Source organism: Leishmania donovani, chromosome 31, assembly GCF_000227135.1.
Source record: "Leishmania donovani BPK282A1 complete genome, chromosome 31".
Lineage (NCBI taxonomy): Eukaryota > Euglenozoa > Kinetoplastea > Trypanosomatida > Trypanosomatidae > Leishmania > Leishmania donovani.
The window spans coordinates 1435005-1450866 of record NC_018258.1 but is presented as its reverse complement, the minus strand read 5'-3'; the positions used below and the strand labels follow the sequence as shown (position 1 = coordinate 1450866).

At 61.0% G+C, this 15862-nt stretch overlaps 4 protein-coding genes and 1 pseudogene across 4 annotated transcripts, besides 1 other annotated feature; all 5 read left to right on the top strand.

Annotated features, from left to right (window-relative positions):
* Window positions 1-3473: 3473 nt before the first annotated feature.
* On the top strand, window positions 3474-3998 carry LDBPK_313170 (hypothetical protein, unknown function; the record flags this gene model as incomplete). Its single annotated transcript, XM_003863353.1, has 1 exon — window positions 3474-3998. The coding sequence occupies one exon, from the start codon at window positions 3474-3476 to the stop codon at window positions 3996-3998; it is 525 nt and encodes a 174-aa protein (XP_003863401.1).
* Window positions 3999-4643: 645 nt separating this feature from the next.
* LDBPK_313160 (hypothetical protein, conserved) lies at window positions 4644-5390 on the top strand (the record flags this gene model as incomplete). The annotated part of the gene is made up of 1 exon (XM_003863352.1): window positions 4644-5390. The coding sequence occupies one exon, from the start codon at window positions 4644-4646 to the stop codon at window positions 5388-5390; it is 747 nt and encodes a 248-aa protein (XP_003863400.1).
* A 1123-nt stretch (window positions 5391-6513) lies between these two features.
* On the top strand, window positions 6514-6771 carry LDBPK_313150 (annotated as a pseudogene).
* Window positions 6514-6771: a sequence feature.
* Window positions 6772-8437: 1666 nt separating this feature from the next.
* Window positions 8438-13771, top strand: LDBPK_313140 (hypothetical protein, unknown function; the record flags this gene model as incomplete). Its single annotated transcript, XM_003863351.1, has 1 exon — window positions 8438-13771. The coding sequence occupies one exon, from the start codon at window positions 8438-8440 to the stop codon at window positions 13769-13771; it is 5334 nt and encodes a 1777-aa protein (XP_003863399.1).
* Window positions 13772-14403: 632 nt separating this feature from the next.
* Window positions 14404-15816, top strand: LDBPK_313130 (hypothetical protein, unknown function; the record flags this gene model as incomplete). The annotated part of the gene is made up of 1 exon (XM_003863350.1): window positions 14404-15816. The coding sequence occupies one exon, from the start codon at window positions 14404-14406 to the stop codon at window positions 15814-15816; it is 1413 nt and encodes a 470-aa protein (XP_003863398.1).
* Between the last annotated feature and the right edge of the window lie 46 nt (window positions 15817-15862).

The following is a 15862-nucleotide window of genomic DNA, read 5'->3' as shown; positions in this document are numbered from 1 at the left end:
TGCTTCGCCACTGTTGTTGCTGTACTGGACACGCTGTGCGGCGGCATCCTGCTGTACCTCGCCTTCACGCTGCTGCTTGGTGACTTTGTGGCCGATGTGAAGCACTACTGCTGCGATGAGCAGGGGCACCGCACGGTGAAGAAGATCATGCTGTTTGTGTCTCTGTGGGTGGGTATGGGGCTGATGGCGCTTGTGGGCAACTGGCTGTAGGCGCCGCTGCCCGTCGGATCAGAGTATCGCGGTGTGCCTGCTGTTTTCTTCAGCCTCTGCGTCGCGTGCTCATTGGTGAGTGCGTGACACTCGACAACGACAGCAGCCCTTTGCTTCTGCCCTCTGTGTTGGTTGGCGCGTGTTTCTCAGGGCTTGATGAGGTATGGGTACGCGTATCATAGAGGACGTCGACTTCGTGCGTGGGAGTCTGCCCCTCGCCCTTTTTTCCCCCAACAACGTGAAGACAGATTGAATGTGTTGTGTGTAGGTGTTGGCCGTGGCGGTGAGTAGCACTACCGAAGCGCTTCATCTCGCTAGCTGGAAAAGCGGGGCTTGGCAGGAGAGATGGGAATCCGGACTTTGCTTTTTTTCGTGCCTGCCAACAGCCCTCGATGCTCTTGTGTGCATCTGAATGGGTGTAAGTGGCTTGTGTGCGGGCCTTTGCGTGCACCTGGTACTGCCGCACGAGAAAAGGCACGCCTGTGCTCCTGCTGCGTTTCCATTGTCTCGCTGCATGTAATTTCCTCCTCTGCGCGCTGCATTGAGGCGTGCGCGCCTTCAACTTGTCCTCGCCGCGTTCTTTGCTTTTCTTTGTGTGCTATGTGGGCACTGAAAAGTATCGTCGTGCGTGCCATGGGGAGGAGGAGGACTCCTTGTCATGTATTGAGCGTCGCTCCTCTGCGCTCCGTAGTTTGTGTCCTGATGTGTACTTGTGTGGGCTCTCTGTTATGCGCCTGCAGGCATAACGCTGGATCATTTCCGTAATTGCCTCTGCATGGGTGGTGTGTCTGTGTCTGTGGATCTTGTGCACCGTGGCCTCGACAGATTCAGACGCCCTCTAACGTTTTTTCTTGTGTTTGCCCGCCTTTCCGCCCGCCTCTTCCTGGTCCCCCACCTCTTATTAGCAGCGTTTCTGTACGCAGCGATGTCTGTCGTTCATTCTGTCTGGAGGTTTCGTTTTTTTTTTAGTGTTTCTTGTCACCTTGTTTGGGCCATCGCCATTCCCTTGATTTTTTTTTTGTTTGCCCCGATTCTCATCTCTGCAGAGGGACCCTGGTCTTTCCATTCTGCGGGTATCTGTTTCACTCTCGCACTGTGTGTGTGTGTGTGCGTGTGCACGCACACCTTCAGAGCGTCTCAAACGTGGCGATGCCGATGGAGCGGTGCCTGGGCGTTCTCGCGTTCCTTTCTTGGTCCTCTTTTCTCGCTCGAAACCCCCACTACTGGTGGAGGGCTTGTCTTTGGATTGTGTGGCACAAATGCAGAGCAAAAAAAGGTACTGTACGCTGCATTGCGGGTGTGTCTCATGTGCTGTTGGCGTTTGGCTCCCCACACCGTCCCGTATGTGAGACGGCCACTCGCGTGCGCGGCACCGTCAGCTGTGCTCTTCACTACCCACCCACCACAGACGTTTATCTGATGCACTGTGGCACAACAAGCTCACGCGTATACAGCACGGCCCCCCCCTCCATCCCGTTTTCCCATCTGCAGTATTGCCACACATAGATTGCTTTGCTCTCCTTCCCGCGTCTCCTCGTGTCGTGGTGGTGGCGCCGCACTCCGGAGAACAGCTTGCGTCTGCCCAAGGGTGACTGCGCTGGCCGCCACTTCTCTATTTTTCTTGCCAGCCTTGTTTTCCGTGGTCGTGTTTTCGCCTTATAGCTGCACACTTTTTTCGGGACTGACCAGAGAAGCTGTCACAGCTGTGCGAAGCCGAATGCGTCTAGAGAGGCGCGCGTGATAGACGCCTCTGTCGGCTACTGTGCCAGGGACCAGCAACGATGTGCGGCGAGCATTCTCTACAGCCCCGTAAAGGTGTATGTCGCGTGGGAAGCTGAATGAGCACACACAGCGACAGTGCAACAAGTGCCCCACCTCGCTTGTGGACGAGGCGCTTAATGTGACGCCGCGCTTGTTCATCGGTGCTGCGCTCGGCCTTGAGCCCAGTGGGCGGTTCCCTCTGATGATGCTGCGGCGCCGCGAAGGCGCACTTTGGCGCAGAATTGACGGTGGCCGCCATCCGTCCTTCGCGGTGTCGCACGCTCCTCTCGGTCTGCGGGCGGCGTGTGCATCAACACGTCATGGGCGCATGTCACGCGGCCGCCCGAAGCGAGTGCTCTGCAGACACCTAACGGAGGCAGTCGCCCCTGTCTCACGGCGCACTGGACTGGGAGCCGGCGATCATCGCCGGCTGCAAGTACCCGTCGTTCCAGAACCAGATCCACCGTCTATACGCGTCTCCCTGTGCTCGCTCCGCATCAACGCAGCCTGTTTTGGGGCGTTGCGTCCGTCAAGCACAGGCGATTTTTTTCTGCGGGCTGTGTTTCGGGGTGTCTTGAGCATTTCGTGGCGATGAGGCAGCATCGCAAGCACGCGGATCTCCGGCTCCCTGCGGATGAGCTTGTGGTGCTGCTGGAGAGCAAGAGCGGCGTTGCCTACGAGCCCCCCCCCCCCACTCACCCTCATGCGGCGCTTCTCAGCAGCGCCGAGGCGATTCGCGAGGCGTACGCTGATTCGCGAGACGCAAACTTCAGTTGCCGGGTACGCATGTGCCAAAGGCGGCAGTGGGGCTAAAAGGCGTGCCGGTTCTCATCCGTTCGCAGACGAAGGGACTAGCGCGCGACCGCCTCGGAGGGAGCCGCAGCGCAGGAGGCAACAGTGTTGAAGCAAGAGTAGGCGGTGGGGAACTACGGCTTTGAAGTCAACGTAGCGGTTCGTTCATGGGGCTACTAGTCTCTAATCGGAATGCTTGAGGAGCTGCACAGGCGGTGCATCGCAGACTGAGTGGTAGATTGTGTTTGCGTTTAGCTGGCTGCGCGCTCAGGGGGAGAGAGACCTTCCATGGATGCTGTAGAGAGGCACACAAAGGTGCCGCTCCTCTCTCCCGCCCCACATGCATGCGGCGTGTGACACGACGTTCAGTGCCACAGCTGTCGGGTGTGTTGAAGCGATGGCGGTGCTCGCGTGGGCGGACAAAGAGAGGGGTGAGAGGTGCATCAGGCAACGGAGAAGAGATTGATCCGTAGGGGAAACCCCTCACAATAAACCTTTTCCATTGCTGCAGGCGCTTGCGAGAAATCATGCATCTAGAGCGTGCGTCGACTGCCGGCTGCCTAGCAACCAGCAACGGTCCGATGAGGTGCTGCCATCCGTTCTCTGTCTCTTCCCTCGCGTTCACTCTCCCCCCTGTACTCTTCTTCGGCGGTGTCCTTTTCCCGGCTCGTCTCACGCGTGCTCAACGCATAGCAACGTCTGTGCCGTCCATGCGCCTTGTCGACCTCTCCCTTCCACTGTATGATGGGATGCCGGCGTACGACGGTGACCCACCGGTGCGCGTCACGAAGGTGTGCACACGCGAGAAAGACGGGTGGGAGGTGCGGCATCTGCAGATGGGTTCCCACACCGGCACGCATGTTGACGCGCCGGCTCACATGCACGAGGATGGCAGCAACCTAGACGAAGTCCCGCTGACGCGGTTTTGTGGACCGGCAGTGGTAGTGAAGGTTGCAGACTCATCGTTCCCACCAAACAAGGGGCTACTCTTCTACGAAGCCGTGCCGGCCGAGTGTGTGCCGCGCATTGTGGCCGCCAACGCGCCTTTTGTTGGTGGCCCGTTGGAGGAAGAGACGGAGCGGCTGCTGCTGAGTCGCGGCATCATCACCTACACGGACCTGGTGAACGTCGACCAACTCATTGGCGAGTCCTTCACATTTTACGGGCTTCCGTTGCGTATTCGGGGCGGCGACGGCTCGCCGGTGCGCGCGGTAGCTGTCATGGACGACGATTAGGAAAGCAGCAGACGCAGGAGGAGGAGCGGCTCGGCGGACGCTATCGGTATCAGCAGGACAGGTGTGCACTCGTGTGCACCTGCGCGCGTCTCGTAGTGCGCGCAGCGGGGGCTCATAGGCGTTTTTCCTTTGTTGTGCGTTTTAGTGCTACCCTCTCCACCCCTCCCACGGAGGTTGCTATCGCAGTGCGTACGCAAAACCGTGGCATGCGCGCCCCAGCTTCTTTCTCGTCGACACCTAACCCGTGCCTTTCGTCCGTGTGCGCGAGTTCAGCGCGCTTCGCGCCCGTCGTGTGTGTGTGTGTGTGTCTTTGTCTGTGCTCTGACCAGTCAGGCCATCAGCTGACAGACGTTGCCGAGCGCACCTTCTCTTCTACGACTACACGGACGCGCATCTGTTGGCGTTATCTAATGCATTCTTGGACCACCGCCACCCTCCCTCTCCCGATCTCTGCCTTCCACGCTGCGTCTCTGCTTCCACACTCAGGTATCCCGACAACTGAAGAGTCTCAGTAGCCACATCCAAGTAGAGTCGTAGGCGTTCGGAAGCACGCTGACGCCGTCGAGGTCCCAAGACACATCGCGGCACATAACTCACTCAACCTCACTTTTCTCTCTCTAAACAGTAATTGAGAAGCGGGCAAAGATGTGGCGCTCGATACGAAGGACGTCGTGCCCAGTGCCATGGATGACGGTGGCGCGGTGGCAGTCGACCAGTGGCAAGGATGCAGCTGCAGCTGCTGCGCCTGCTGCGAATTGCACTAGGGAGGCGACGAGGGCGGATACTAGCGCCTCCGTCGAGACGCCGGATGCGGTAAACGGCGGCAGCGCGGCACAGAGCTCTGCAAAGTCGGACGCGTACCGCTTCCCTGCGGGCGAGGTCATGGACGCGGTGAAGAAGCGCGACTTCAATGCGATGCAGACGCACGCCACGAAGCTTGTTCAGAGTCAGTGGAAGGAGGAGTACAACGTGCCCGCCGCGTGCGTTGTCATCTTTATCGTGATGTGGTACTGGATTGCCTGGACGCGCCGCTCCATTCGCCGCAAGTGCGAGGCGACGAAGGCATCTGTGAAGCAGCAGACGGATGAAATGGTGGAGATTGTGCGCAACATGACGGAGAAGTGGAAGGTCGACATGTCCAAGGCGAACAAGCAGATGCAAGGCATCATCGACAAGAACAGTGAGCTGACGCGCGATATCGATCGCATGACCACCGCCCTGCGGTCTTGCTCTATCCGCCCGACGGCTGCCTCCGCTGCGGCGATCGCACCAACAGTGTCGGTGGTGAAGCGCGTTGATCCGGTCGACGAGGAGGCGCCTGCTGAGGCGACTGAAACTGCTGCCGGCGAGAGCAGCGAGGCATTAGCCATGGTTGAAGAGGATAAGGACTAGCGAGCGTGCTTACAATGCGCTCGTTCGCGGGCGGGGGCGGCCGACTGTTGTGCGCGTGTGCACGCGCTGCGCTTGTCGCCGCTGCGGGCTTTCTGTTTTGCCACCTCCCACTTGCTTTTCCCGCATGCTGAGGATGGCGCGGTGTCTCGCATCCCGGGGCTGATGCTTTCGGATTTGGGTGGTGGTGGTGTTGGCGAAGGGGCGAGAAGGGACGGCGTGCAAAACGGCATCGGCCAGCACCGGGGAATGTGGACGCGCGTGCTCGCATGAATCGTGTACAGCAGCTCTGAGGTGCCGAAGCTCTTCCTTGCGGCGTTCTGTGGTATTTTCGTTGCGTGTGGATTGACGGAAGTGGTAGCCGCTGCTCACGCTTGGCCATGTCTCGAAAAGCAAAGCAGATAAGCGCCTGGAGGGGAGGGTTAAGAGGAAGGGGAGTGGGACACGGATCTGCGTGCTGTACGGATCGGGAAAGAGCGTGCCGCATCAGAATCAAAACTGATGAGCATTTGGACTTGATGACCGCCTCATCTGCCTTTCCTGATCTGCCTGCGCGGGCAGTGGCCTGGCTGATATCCATGCCTTCCGCCGTCCACACCCCCTTCTCTAAAGCGTGACGCAGGTGACATCTATCCTCTGATTTCTGCGTGCTGGCGTGCCGCTCCACTGTTCTCTTCTTGCGCCCGTCCACTTGCTGGAAGGATCGGTGGGCTTCTGGGGCCTTTCTCGCTCTCTCTTTCCCTGGGCCTCCCGCTTCAGCTGCATTTATCTCCTCTGCGACATTCTCTCTCCTTCTCTGTTCTTTCTCACGGGCAGATGAAGCGGATCCGTGCACCTGCGCTCAGACGTACACGCACACGCAAAAGCATAGGACCGATGGAGCACGTTTCCTAACTCCTCATCCTCTCGGCACGCCGCGACAAGCTCGAGTTCATGGACTACCGCGAGGACATCCCCGACAACACGTACAAGGCCTTCTTTCGAAGGTACAGCTATCCGGGACAGCCAGCTCGGCCCGGCCTCGCGCGGGGACTGTCTGCCTTCTCACACAGAGAATGATGTGCAATACGCGTTTGCCAAGCGCCGCCACCTCTTCGTCGTCTGCGCCACGCCCGCCAATACGTTGATGAGTGTGCTGGCAGAGTTTCTGATCCGCATGGCGCAGCTGCTGACGGACTACCTCGGCATCGTTTCGGAGGAAATCGTGCGCAACAACTTCACCCTCGTCCACGAGCTCTTGGATAGGGTGGGGGACTTTGGTGTTGTGGAGACGGAGGCGAACCGGCTACAACCGTTTACGGTCAACGACGTCGTTCCCGTCCCGGCGCCTGAAACTCTGCTGGATCGCATCTGCAGGGCCGAATCGGGCGAGAGGACGAAGTAGATCGATGGGACTGCAGTGTCGGTGCTGAAGGTAGACCTATTGGAGAGGAACGAGGCCTACGTAAAGTTTCTGGAGCGAGTCGCCGTGGTTTTCAATGCGTGCGGGACCGTTGTGGCAACGGTGAAGGGGGCCCTCGCCCTGAAGAGCTTCCTCGCTGGAACGCCCAGCGTGACGGTGGGGCTATCGAGCGAAGTTGTGCTGCGTGACGAGCTCACTGACGGCCAGCCCTTGCACCCACCCGGTGCCAATGTGCTGGAGGGTTTCCCTTCCACATTTGCACGGATTCTTCTCTGTTTGCACGAATGCCACAGGAGTCGCTGCGCCTTTCTGTCGGTGAGGTCACGGTGCTGCGCCACCGCTGCCTGAGCCCTGCCGCAGCCTCGCTGTTCCGCCTCGCTCAGTCGCTGGATGTGCCGTCGGTGTGACGAGCAGTGCTGATAATTCGCTTACATGGAGGCCTGCCGGCCGAGGCGAGGGCGGCGGTCTTGTGAATATCTGTGCCGCTGCTGTTGACCGCGTTGAGAGCGCAGTGGCAGCCGCACGGAATGAAGGAGAAAGGCGCTTGTAGGAGTGGGAGGGCGGCGAAAGGGAGCTGTGCTGGCTGGTGCCCAAGCTCTCCCTCAACACCGGGCATCAAGCATACCTACGTTTCACGACCGCTGGGGAAATCGCGGCGGCGATGCAGCGAGAGTTCCGGCCGCTGTGGGTATAAGTGTGAGGTACCACAGCTCCGCGCCACGGTGTATGCGCGCGGGCGCTTTAGATCGACGAGCGTGGTGCTGCAGCAGGTCCAAGCACATGGATCCGGTGTATCAAGCAGGTGAGCGCCTACACCTTCTGCGCTCAGTGAGCGCTACTTCTCTTCTGCCGTTGCTGCAAGGGCGACTGACACACACACACATGGCGTTGAGCCTTTTCTGTCGCTCTCTCCTTGTTTTGTACTCCATGGCACCCCACCCCACCCTTCGCAGCATTCAACGGGAGGACCGCAGAGGGGGGAGACCCACTATGCCGTGCGGGCTACCGCAGTTCTCCGCCACGGCACTCTTGACACCATGATAGAGGGGATGTTTGGCCTCTGCCTCTTGCTTGCCTGCTCACATTGTGCAGCACGAGCAGCTCTCCCGTGCTGCACTTTTCGCGCGGCCACGTTCTCCATATCACTGCCCTTGCGACCCTCCCTCCTCTCTATCTGATATCGGTTATTTTGCTTTTCAGTGCGCGTGCTGCCCTTGTGCTGCTGCAGAACGCGTCTGCCTGGGCCTTGCTCACGGCTTTTGCTCGAGCACAGTAGACCCCACCCTCACTGTTGAAAGGGAGAAGAAGGCTCACGCGGACGCCGAGACTCCTGTCAGTCTGTGGGCGGATGCAGCAGCCTCCTTGTTAGGCTAGATCAGCCGCTGCCTCATCTCTCCAACTTCTCTCCTTCGACTTGTGAGAACAGCAACGGCATCATCGTCGGACACCCTCCACACTAGAACATCCTCCATCATTGCGAGTGCACATACAAGGCTGGGCGCGCAACGGCGGCTTTACGAGTCTCGTGACGGCTCTTCCTCACGCACCGGCCTCATTCTTTCATCTTTTTTGTGTGCTTATCTTCCCTTTTCTCGCTTTTCCCTTCTTCGTCGCTCGCTCGCTCTCTGCGTCCATCTTTGGCGACGAGATGGAGCACAACGGCGTGAAGCCTCCGATGCCACAGCTGCGGCTTCCGGCCGACTACGCGTACAACCCCCTCTACTTCGTGCCCAATTCGAACGCTGTGTCCGAGGGCGGCATTGGCGAGGACGATGCTGTGGAGCCGCTACACCGTCTATCGCACGCCGTGCTGCAGGCCACCACCTACCTGCACCGTCCACTGCATTTCTCACCGTCGCCATCGAACGCCACGCCGGTGCGCAGTCACGACAACCGGTCTCGCAGCAGGGAGAGCAGCCTCACCCGCAGATCGGGCGAATTGTCCCCTGCGGCAGCATCCGCGCGACGACAGAGACGCTCGACGTCGATGGCAGCCTCACACGCGGCGCGGCGGAGACGCGGTCACGCGCTGACGCAGGAGGTCGCCGCATGGCAGCGCCGCTCCGGTAAAGACTGCGCGGACCAGTCGTCAGTGGCGACACCGTCGCAGGAGGTTACTGCGGATACGATGCATGCCGATCTTAGCACCTCCATACTTCGGCCTACCCGTGCCACTCAACTGCGCGAAGACTACGTTCTCCACTACATCGAGGAGCGCGACGAGGCGGCGCAGAACATCTTTTTTCGCCCGAAAGGGTGGCCTCTGTCAGGGGCCGCGCTGAACAGCCCGTATAGACAGCACTGCACTTCTTCGGCTTCTCCGTTGCGCAACGGTTTCCTCACGCCAACGCGCCCGGAAAACAGCAGTGCGGCTTCTTTGCCAACGCCGCGATTCACGAAAGCCGCGCAACTCCGGCAACAGTCCGCGGTTCAGCTAATGGAGAAGCTGGAGAGGTGTGAATTGGAGAAGGCAGCGGAGGAGGCCTTGGCGCATGTAGTCGCCGAGTCAAGCTCCCGCCGGGCATTGATGCGACTGAGGACCGGCGCTCATTCGAACTCATCCTCCCGGTTCCTCGCCGTGCAGCGCAGCGGCGGTGCGCGAGGTGCGAGTACTGCGATGCCTTTCAGCGGCACGCAGCCATCGCATCATGTACCGCGCTGGCACCACACTTCCCGCACAGGATCATCTGGTGACACTATCAACGGTGCGGGCCATCGGATAAGGGCGACGAGCAGTGCTTCCACGCATTCTTCTCCAAGAGAGGAGTGGCTGTCTGCCGCCTCGACCTGCTTTGATGACAGAGAGAAAACCCTGAACAAGCAGCAGCACGCCGCCGAAGCGACACACGCGCCATCCAGAGGTCTGGTGCCGGATGCCCCGGCGCCGCTGCCGAGCTCGAAGTACCGCTCTTGCAAAATAAGCAAGGAGGCACTCAAGGCTCCCCGCGGAGAGCTGAGTTCTGCGAAGGCCACTGAGGCAATGGCGGTGCTACCTAAGCCTGCCGCATGTAACGGAGGCGAGCGCGTGCCGTCTCGCCACCATCGTCGTCGCCGCTGCTCATACGCGGCCCAGCGCGATTCTGAAAGCCTTTCACCTGTGGCTATCCGCGACGTGCGCGACACCGCCCACCCCTCTCCGTCGACAGCTGCGTTAGCTTCACCGCCAGCTGCTGTGCACCGGGAGCGTGAGCAGCGTGGCATCCGTACCCCACCGGCGGTTCGGGACACAGAAACAAAGATGACATCACGTGGGGATGCTCCACTGGCGCAGCGTGCGACCTCGTTAACGCCATCGCATTTGCGGGACGGTGACGACGCCTCGTCTTCCTCCGTGTCGTCCATCATGTTCACGGTGCTGTCTGCCCCTCAAGACGACACTGCAGGTGCACACCTGCCAGAGGCTCGGCACGACTGGCAGCAGGTCGCCACTCAGGGAAGTCGGATGCGCGAAAGTGGTGGCGCCGCAGATGACAGCTCACTGGAATTTCGAAGCACTGGCCGAAGCGACTGCGAGCATTCAGCGAGTCTCTTGGCATGTTTGACACCTGTGGCTGCTGTGCCGCCCTCTGCCATGCGAGGCGCGGAGTGCTCTTCTTTTACGTCGCCAGATTTCTCCCGCGTGCCTTCGCCAACGCAGGCGAGCGCATCCGTCACGAGTGACGAGGCGCGGGTGTCCGCTGCCACCGCCGTCGCGGCTCCTCATGAACGAGAGACGAAGACTTCTTGTGCCGAGAGGGAGGTCGAGAGGACACCGCACGCTGTCGGAGCGAACGCGTCTCTAGCACCGCGACGACCTCTCGAGCAAGCGCTGCAGGGCACTCGTGAAGAGCCCTCGGCACGCTCGAGTGCAAGATGCCTTGGACGGCGTGGAGTTTGCCCGCCGCCAGTGGATGCCTACCCGGCCCCGGCTCACACGCCTCACACACCTTCTACTGAACGTTCGGGTGACGTGAGTCGGAGATCGCTTTCCCAGGACCCCTACCATGCAGGTAGCTCTATCTCTAGCAGGTCTGGCGAGTTTGAGGCGCAACCGCCGAGTCAGAGCGAGTCGACCGGCCGGAGTGCGCAGGTTGCTGCAACTACGCTTCCGCAGACCGTGCGGAGCGAGGTAGCAGAGGGCGATTCGGAGAAGGAGCCGAGCGATGCGGCAGAGGTGCGGCACGAGGGCTCCGCCTTGTCGACGCAATCGTCGTTTGCGTCGATTGCCTCCTACCACACGGAGGTGCACGTGCACATTCCTGCGGTGGTGAGTGACGCCGCAGATGAATCTCTGGAAGCGGCCACATCACAGACCGAGCTGCTAGCTTTCTACCGCATCGCAAAGCCCTCGTCTGCAGCTGTCGAGTCGCGCCTTCACCGCCGCGCCGAGCATGACTGGAGCCTCAAATCGAACGTACGCGCCTCATCTCAGGGGGACGAAGCCAGCAGAGCTGGCGATGACAAGCAGGTGCTGCGTGGGCACGGCGGCGCCGTTCCCTCATCGCCTTCGTGGCTGTTGAACGCTTCGGAGGGCATCAGCTCTGCATTGTGCGGGCTCGTCCCCTCTGCAGCAAGTGGCGAAAGCGATGCCAGCCGGAGTGTGGCGACCGACGCATACACGGTGGTCGCCGGTGGCGGCCGCCGCGTGCTTGCTGCGTGGAGTCTTCCAGTGCCGCCCACAAACTGCACACACATGGTAGCCGCAAAGGAGGCGCGTCAGCGGGCAGCCGTCGAGGCTGGCCTCAGCAAGCTGTGTACCGCCTCGGAGCAGCCCAGTAGGCTTCTCTCCGGTCACATCTCAGACAGCCGAATAAGGCAACTCACAGCAGCTGGGGTGAACTCAGCGTCATCGTATCAGCCGCGAAGGGAGAGGCCAGTAGGGAAGGAGGCACTAGACTCGCCACGCAAGCCTAGCATGCAGGAAAGCAGCCGCTGCACTTCTGCACCGCCGTCGGCAGCAGAGGCACCAAGCTCTCTAGTGGTAGCATCTGCGGAGAACGGAACGAGAGACGATGCCCGACCTGAGGTGGTGGCCGACAAGGCGGAGGCACTCGCCCATGGAAAGACTACAGATGATGCGCCGAGTGCCGCTGTGTCTTTAGCCGACGTAGCCGTGCTCGGCACCGATCGGAAAGGGGATGTGGACGCTCCTTCTGTGCAGAGGGAGGGTGGGTATCCGCGTGACGCCACTCAGTCGCTCGCGACGGTGACGGTGGCGGCTGCCAGTGAAAAATCATCGTTGTCTTTGGTGGGTGCGGAACAACCGGCAGCGATAGAGAACGCGTTGGCGGAATCGTTGCCGGTGAAAGACGCACCTGCCTCACGCGCCGTGCTCTCTCGTTCGAGCTGCGTCGCCATCGGCAGAGAAAACAGGCCAACTGAGAAGGCGATGGGAAGCCTGGCTTTGGGCGTGGACAGTGTGCCTCCTCAAAGCCACGCGGAATCGATCCGTTCGGTGCAGGAGACCGGTGTCTTCACCTCAGATGGCACCGTAGGTTCACGAACTGCCGTTCTCGCCTCTCTGCCTCACCCACTTTCTGACACACATGCAGGGGCGGCTGTGGCGAAGGCAGAGGGCCGACAGAATGATGTGGTGCCGTGCGACGGGGCGGAGGCTGCACCGGCGCCGTGCATTGCTAAGATTCGATCAGCCACATCTTCCGTGCGGGAGAGTGCGCAGCCGAAGGAGGTGAGCGACATCCCACTCAGCGTGGCGGCGGTACAGCCTGAAGACGCGACTTTGCATCGATCTCGCTCCTCCTCGGCAGAGGTCGGCGGTGCAAATCGCGCCGAGCGCACGGCGGTCGTGGGCGTGAACACTCCTCCCTCGTTATCGACGTGGCCGCGCACAGTTGAGCTCGCCTTTGCCACGGCCTCCTTTCTGACCACCGAGCACGGCTCCTTTTCTCTGCACTTCACAGAGGCGGAGCAGTCGCCCCGGGAACGATCGGTGTATGCGCGGCAAGCCGCATCGCTCAGCAACGGTGGAGGCGAAGAGCTGGGAGAGGGTGTGCCGCACAGCCACGCGCCAACGCCGCTGCACTGTCGCCTCCCGCCGCAGAGGAGGCAGGCGACATCGCCGTACGAAGGAGTGCAGCTGCCAGATGCCTCCGCGGCCGAGGAGCGCAAGCGCGACGCGCCGCTTGCTCAGGCGTTTTCCCGGTCCGACACCTCGACGCGGTGTCTGTGTGCTGCCTCGGCCGAGTTCCAAGCGGACGTGCACGTACGGGCGCACACGAACGAGAGAGCGGAAGGGACTCCCGCGGTACCTTTCGGAGCCTCCGTTAACGGCGTCTCTTCGGTGAGGGAACAGAGCAGGCGGGCGGCCGCGCAGGACAGCGTCGCTCTCGACAGATCCGCCCCACCCAGTGCGGACGCAACTTTGGAGCTGGCAGCAGTGTGTGCTCCGTTTTCTCACGACTCCCCTGCGCGCCCGCTTTCTTCGTCGACATCGAGCAGCACCCACTTTCTGGCTCGCAGCCCCTCTTGTTCTTCACAGTCCAGCAGCTCCCCCACGACCCCGACGGCGACGGGTCGCTTTATGCCCAGCTCGCTGGGGCGGCTCGATACACCGAATCAGGGTGATGGCGGGAAGGTGGATTTCGAGCTGAGGGCCGACGATGACTGCAATGGGTTATTGACAGGCAACGCAGCTGACGCTAACCGAAGCACTTTCTCGCGCAGCACGTCATGCGATTTACTGGAGCATGCTGCACTGGTGCAGCTCACCGAGCCGACCTCTACCGACGCCGCGGTGATCACGACGCCGTTTCGGCCAAGCTCTCCTGTTCCCGGCAGTGAATTCAGCACGACTTGCTCGCAGATATCCGAGCGCATCACGTGGAGCGCCGGCACATGGGTCGATCGGGAGCGCGCTAGCGCTTCACCAGACCATGCGGAGGCGGGAGTGGCCGAGAGCGACTTGGGGGTGCTCCGCAAGGGGACGCGGTCTGCCCCGTCAGTGCCCCTTACGCGAGTGAGGTACTTGAACCAAGATATGTGAATCACCTGCCCGGCAGCGGCGCGCTAACCTCTGCATCGGTGTGCGTGTGAGTATCAAGATGACGGCGTACACTCCCTTGTTGTTCTCTCTCGCTGCGGCTCACTGCCCTCGAATATTGTGAATATGTCTTGAGCACCTTTGCCGGGGACGGTGACCAATACCTGTGGCTCACTGCAGCCCTCGCCTACGTCGTCGTTTATGTAACTGTGTCGAGAGATGCGAATCCTGCGTCTCCTCTCTCCGCAGGTGAATCAACGGTGTGTTCTGTCTTTGCTGACATGTCCCTTCCTCCTCGTTGAGCTGCTCGACCTTTCCCGCTGCCCTCCAAGGGTTCCTCATTCGATCGATGCCGCCACTGCTGCAACGCCTATTTGCTTTCTCTGCATCCCTTGCCTTGTCCGCCCCCAACCTCCGAAAGGTTCGGCTGCCCTGTCGAACGTCGATATAATCCGGTGAAGAGGCTTTAGCAGACGGTGTTGAACCTGCTAGTCTCATCTGCTACGCTCTCCACCGCACATGTTTACGTTTTGAGCATACCCACACGCTCGTGCGCGCCGCGCTTTTCCCCTTTCCCGTCAACGTCAGCGCTTGTGTGCGCTGTGTCCGCACACCTCTTCCGCCGTAGGGCGTGGATGTCTGCCGCCGCGGCGTTGGGCGCGTACTCGTGTGGATCCCGCGGTGCGCTGTGCCGCGTGCGCGCCGTGCCCGCCGACATCACCACCGCCATGTCGGATCGCTACGAGTCCATAGAGACGAGCTTACAGTTTTCAAGCTCCAGTAGCTTCAGTACCGTGTTGCCTCCCATAGGCGAGGAAGGATGCACTGATGTGCGGGTCTTAGTAGTAGCGGGGGCCTCCTCTGGCAAGAGGCAAAATGAGAAGGGCAACGACACACATGCGCGCAGCCTGCAGCGCGTCGTGCCGCCCTCTTTCCTGCACAACGAGGGGGCGGCGGCGTCCGTCGAGAGCCAGCCTCTCGCTCATCGTGCGCTGTCCGCGTCGTCTTCGGGGCGAGAAAGCGGCAATCGCGTGCACGACTCCGCGACGGCCACGGCAGACTCGGAGTACTACTTCCTCTCCACCATACGCGGTAGCACATCCCCGCCTGGCATGAGCACCTACTTTGGCGGTGCAGTAGCTCCTACAGCGCCGGTAGCGCGGGTGACAGAAACAGCGATGTCCCTCATGTCGGATATCGAGTCCTTCGAGGACATTGAGACCCCTCGCAGCAGTGTGGTCAGTGCGGTCGCAGCCGAACAGGTATCGCGCACCATCTCACCATCGCCGCCGACACCGTCGTTGCACTCGCGCAAGACGGGGGCTCGTGGAGACTTGCTCTATGCTGAGGTTGCTGTTGTGAACGCCGAGGAGGCGCGAGCTGCTCACGCGCTGCTCACCTCCTCCTCTGCCGCCATAATTGCGCGGTACCGCCTTGTGAAGCTGAAGGTGGTGCAGCGCATCTACCGCATCTACTACGACAAGTGGCGGTGGAGAATCTTTCAGAGCGCGTCCGCGGTGCCGCCGCTGCATGTCACCATGGGCATACAAACATCCGCGCCGTGTCAGCGCTCCGCCTCGGTGGAGACAGACTTTGCCGACATCGACTCCTTTCACGGCAGCCGCTCCATGAGCCTTTCCGGGGACAGCCCTGGCGTGCACGTAGCGGTGACCGCCCCGCCGCGGGACGCGCAGCCTCTTCGTTCATCCCCAGCGACCCCTACTCCCTCTCCGCGGCTCGGGGAGGGGGAGAGCGAGAGAGGGATTTCTGTCACATGGTCACCGGCGCCGGCGTTTCGACTGGAGACCTTTGCATCTGCATCGCCGCCATCACCACCGCAACCCTCCAAGTATCGCACGCCCACCTTTTCTATCCCTCCGGCTGCTCCGCCGACGGACGGCATTGGCGTGCGCACGAAGCCCGCGAAGCTCGTGGACTTTGGGCACCCCTCCGAGGGGCCGCAGCGCAAGACGCTACATATCGCCTCAACGCCGGCGGTGAATCTTCCAGTGGTGGTTCCTTCGCCGGAGCGCATCTTCCGATGCTGAGCGTACGGCCATCAACCTTTTGTTTCTTTCTCTGGCTGCGTGTGTC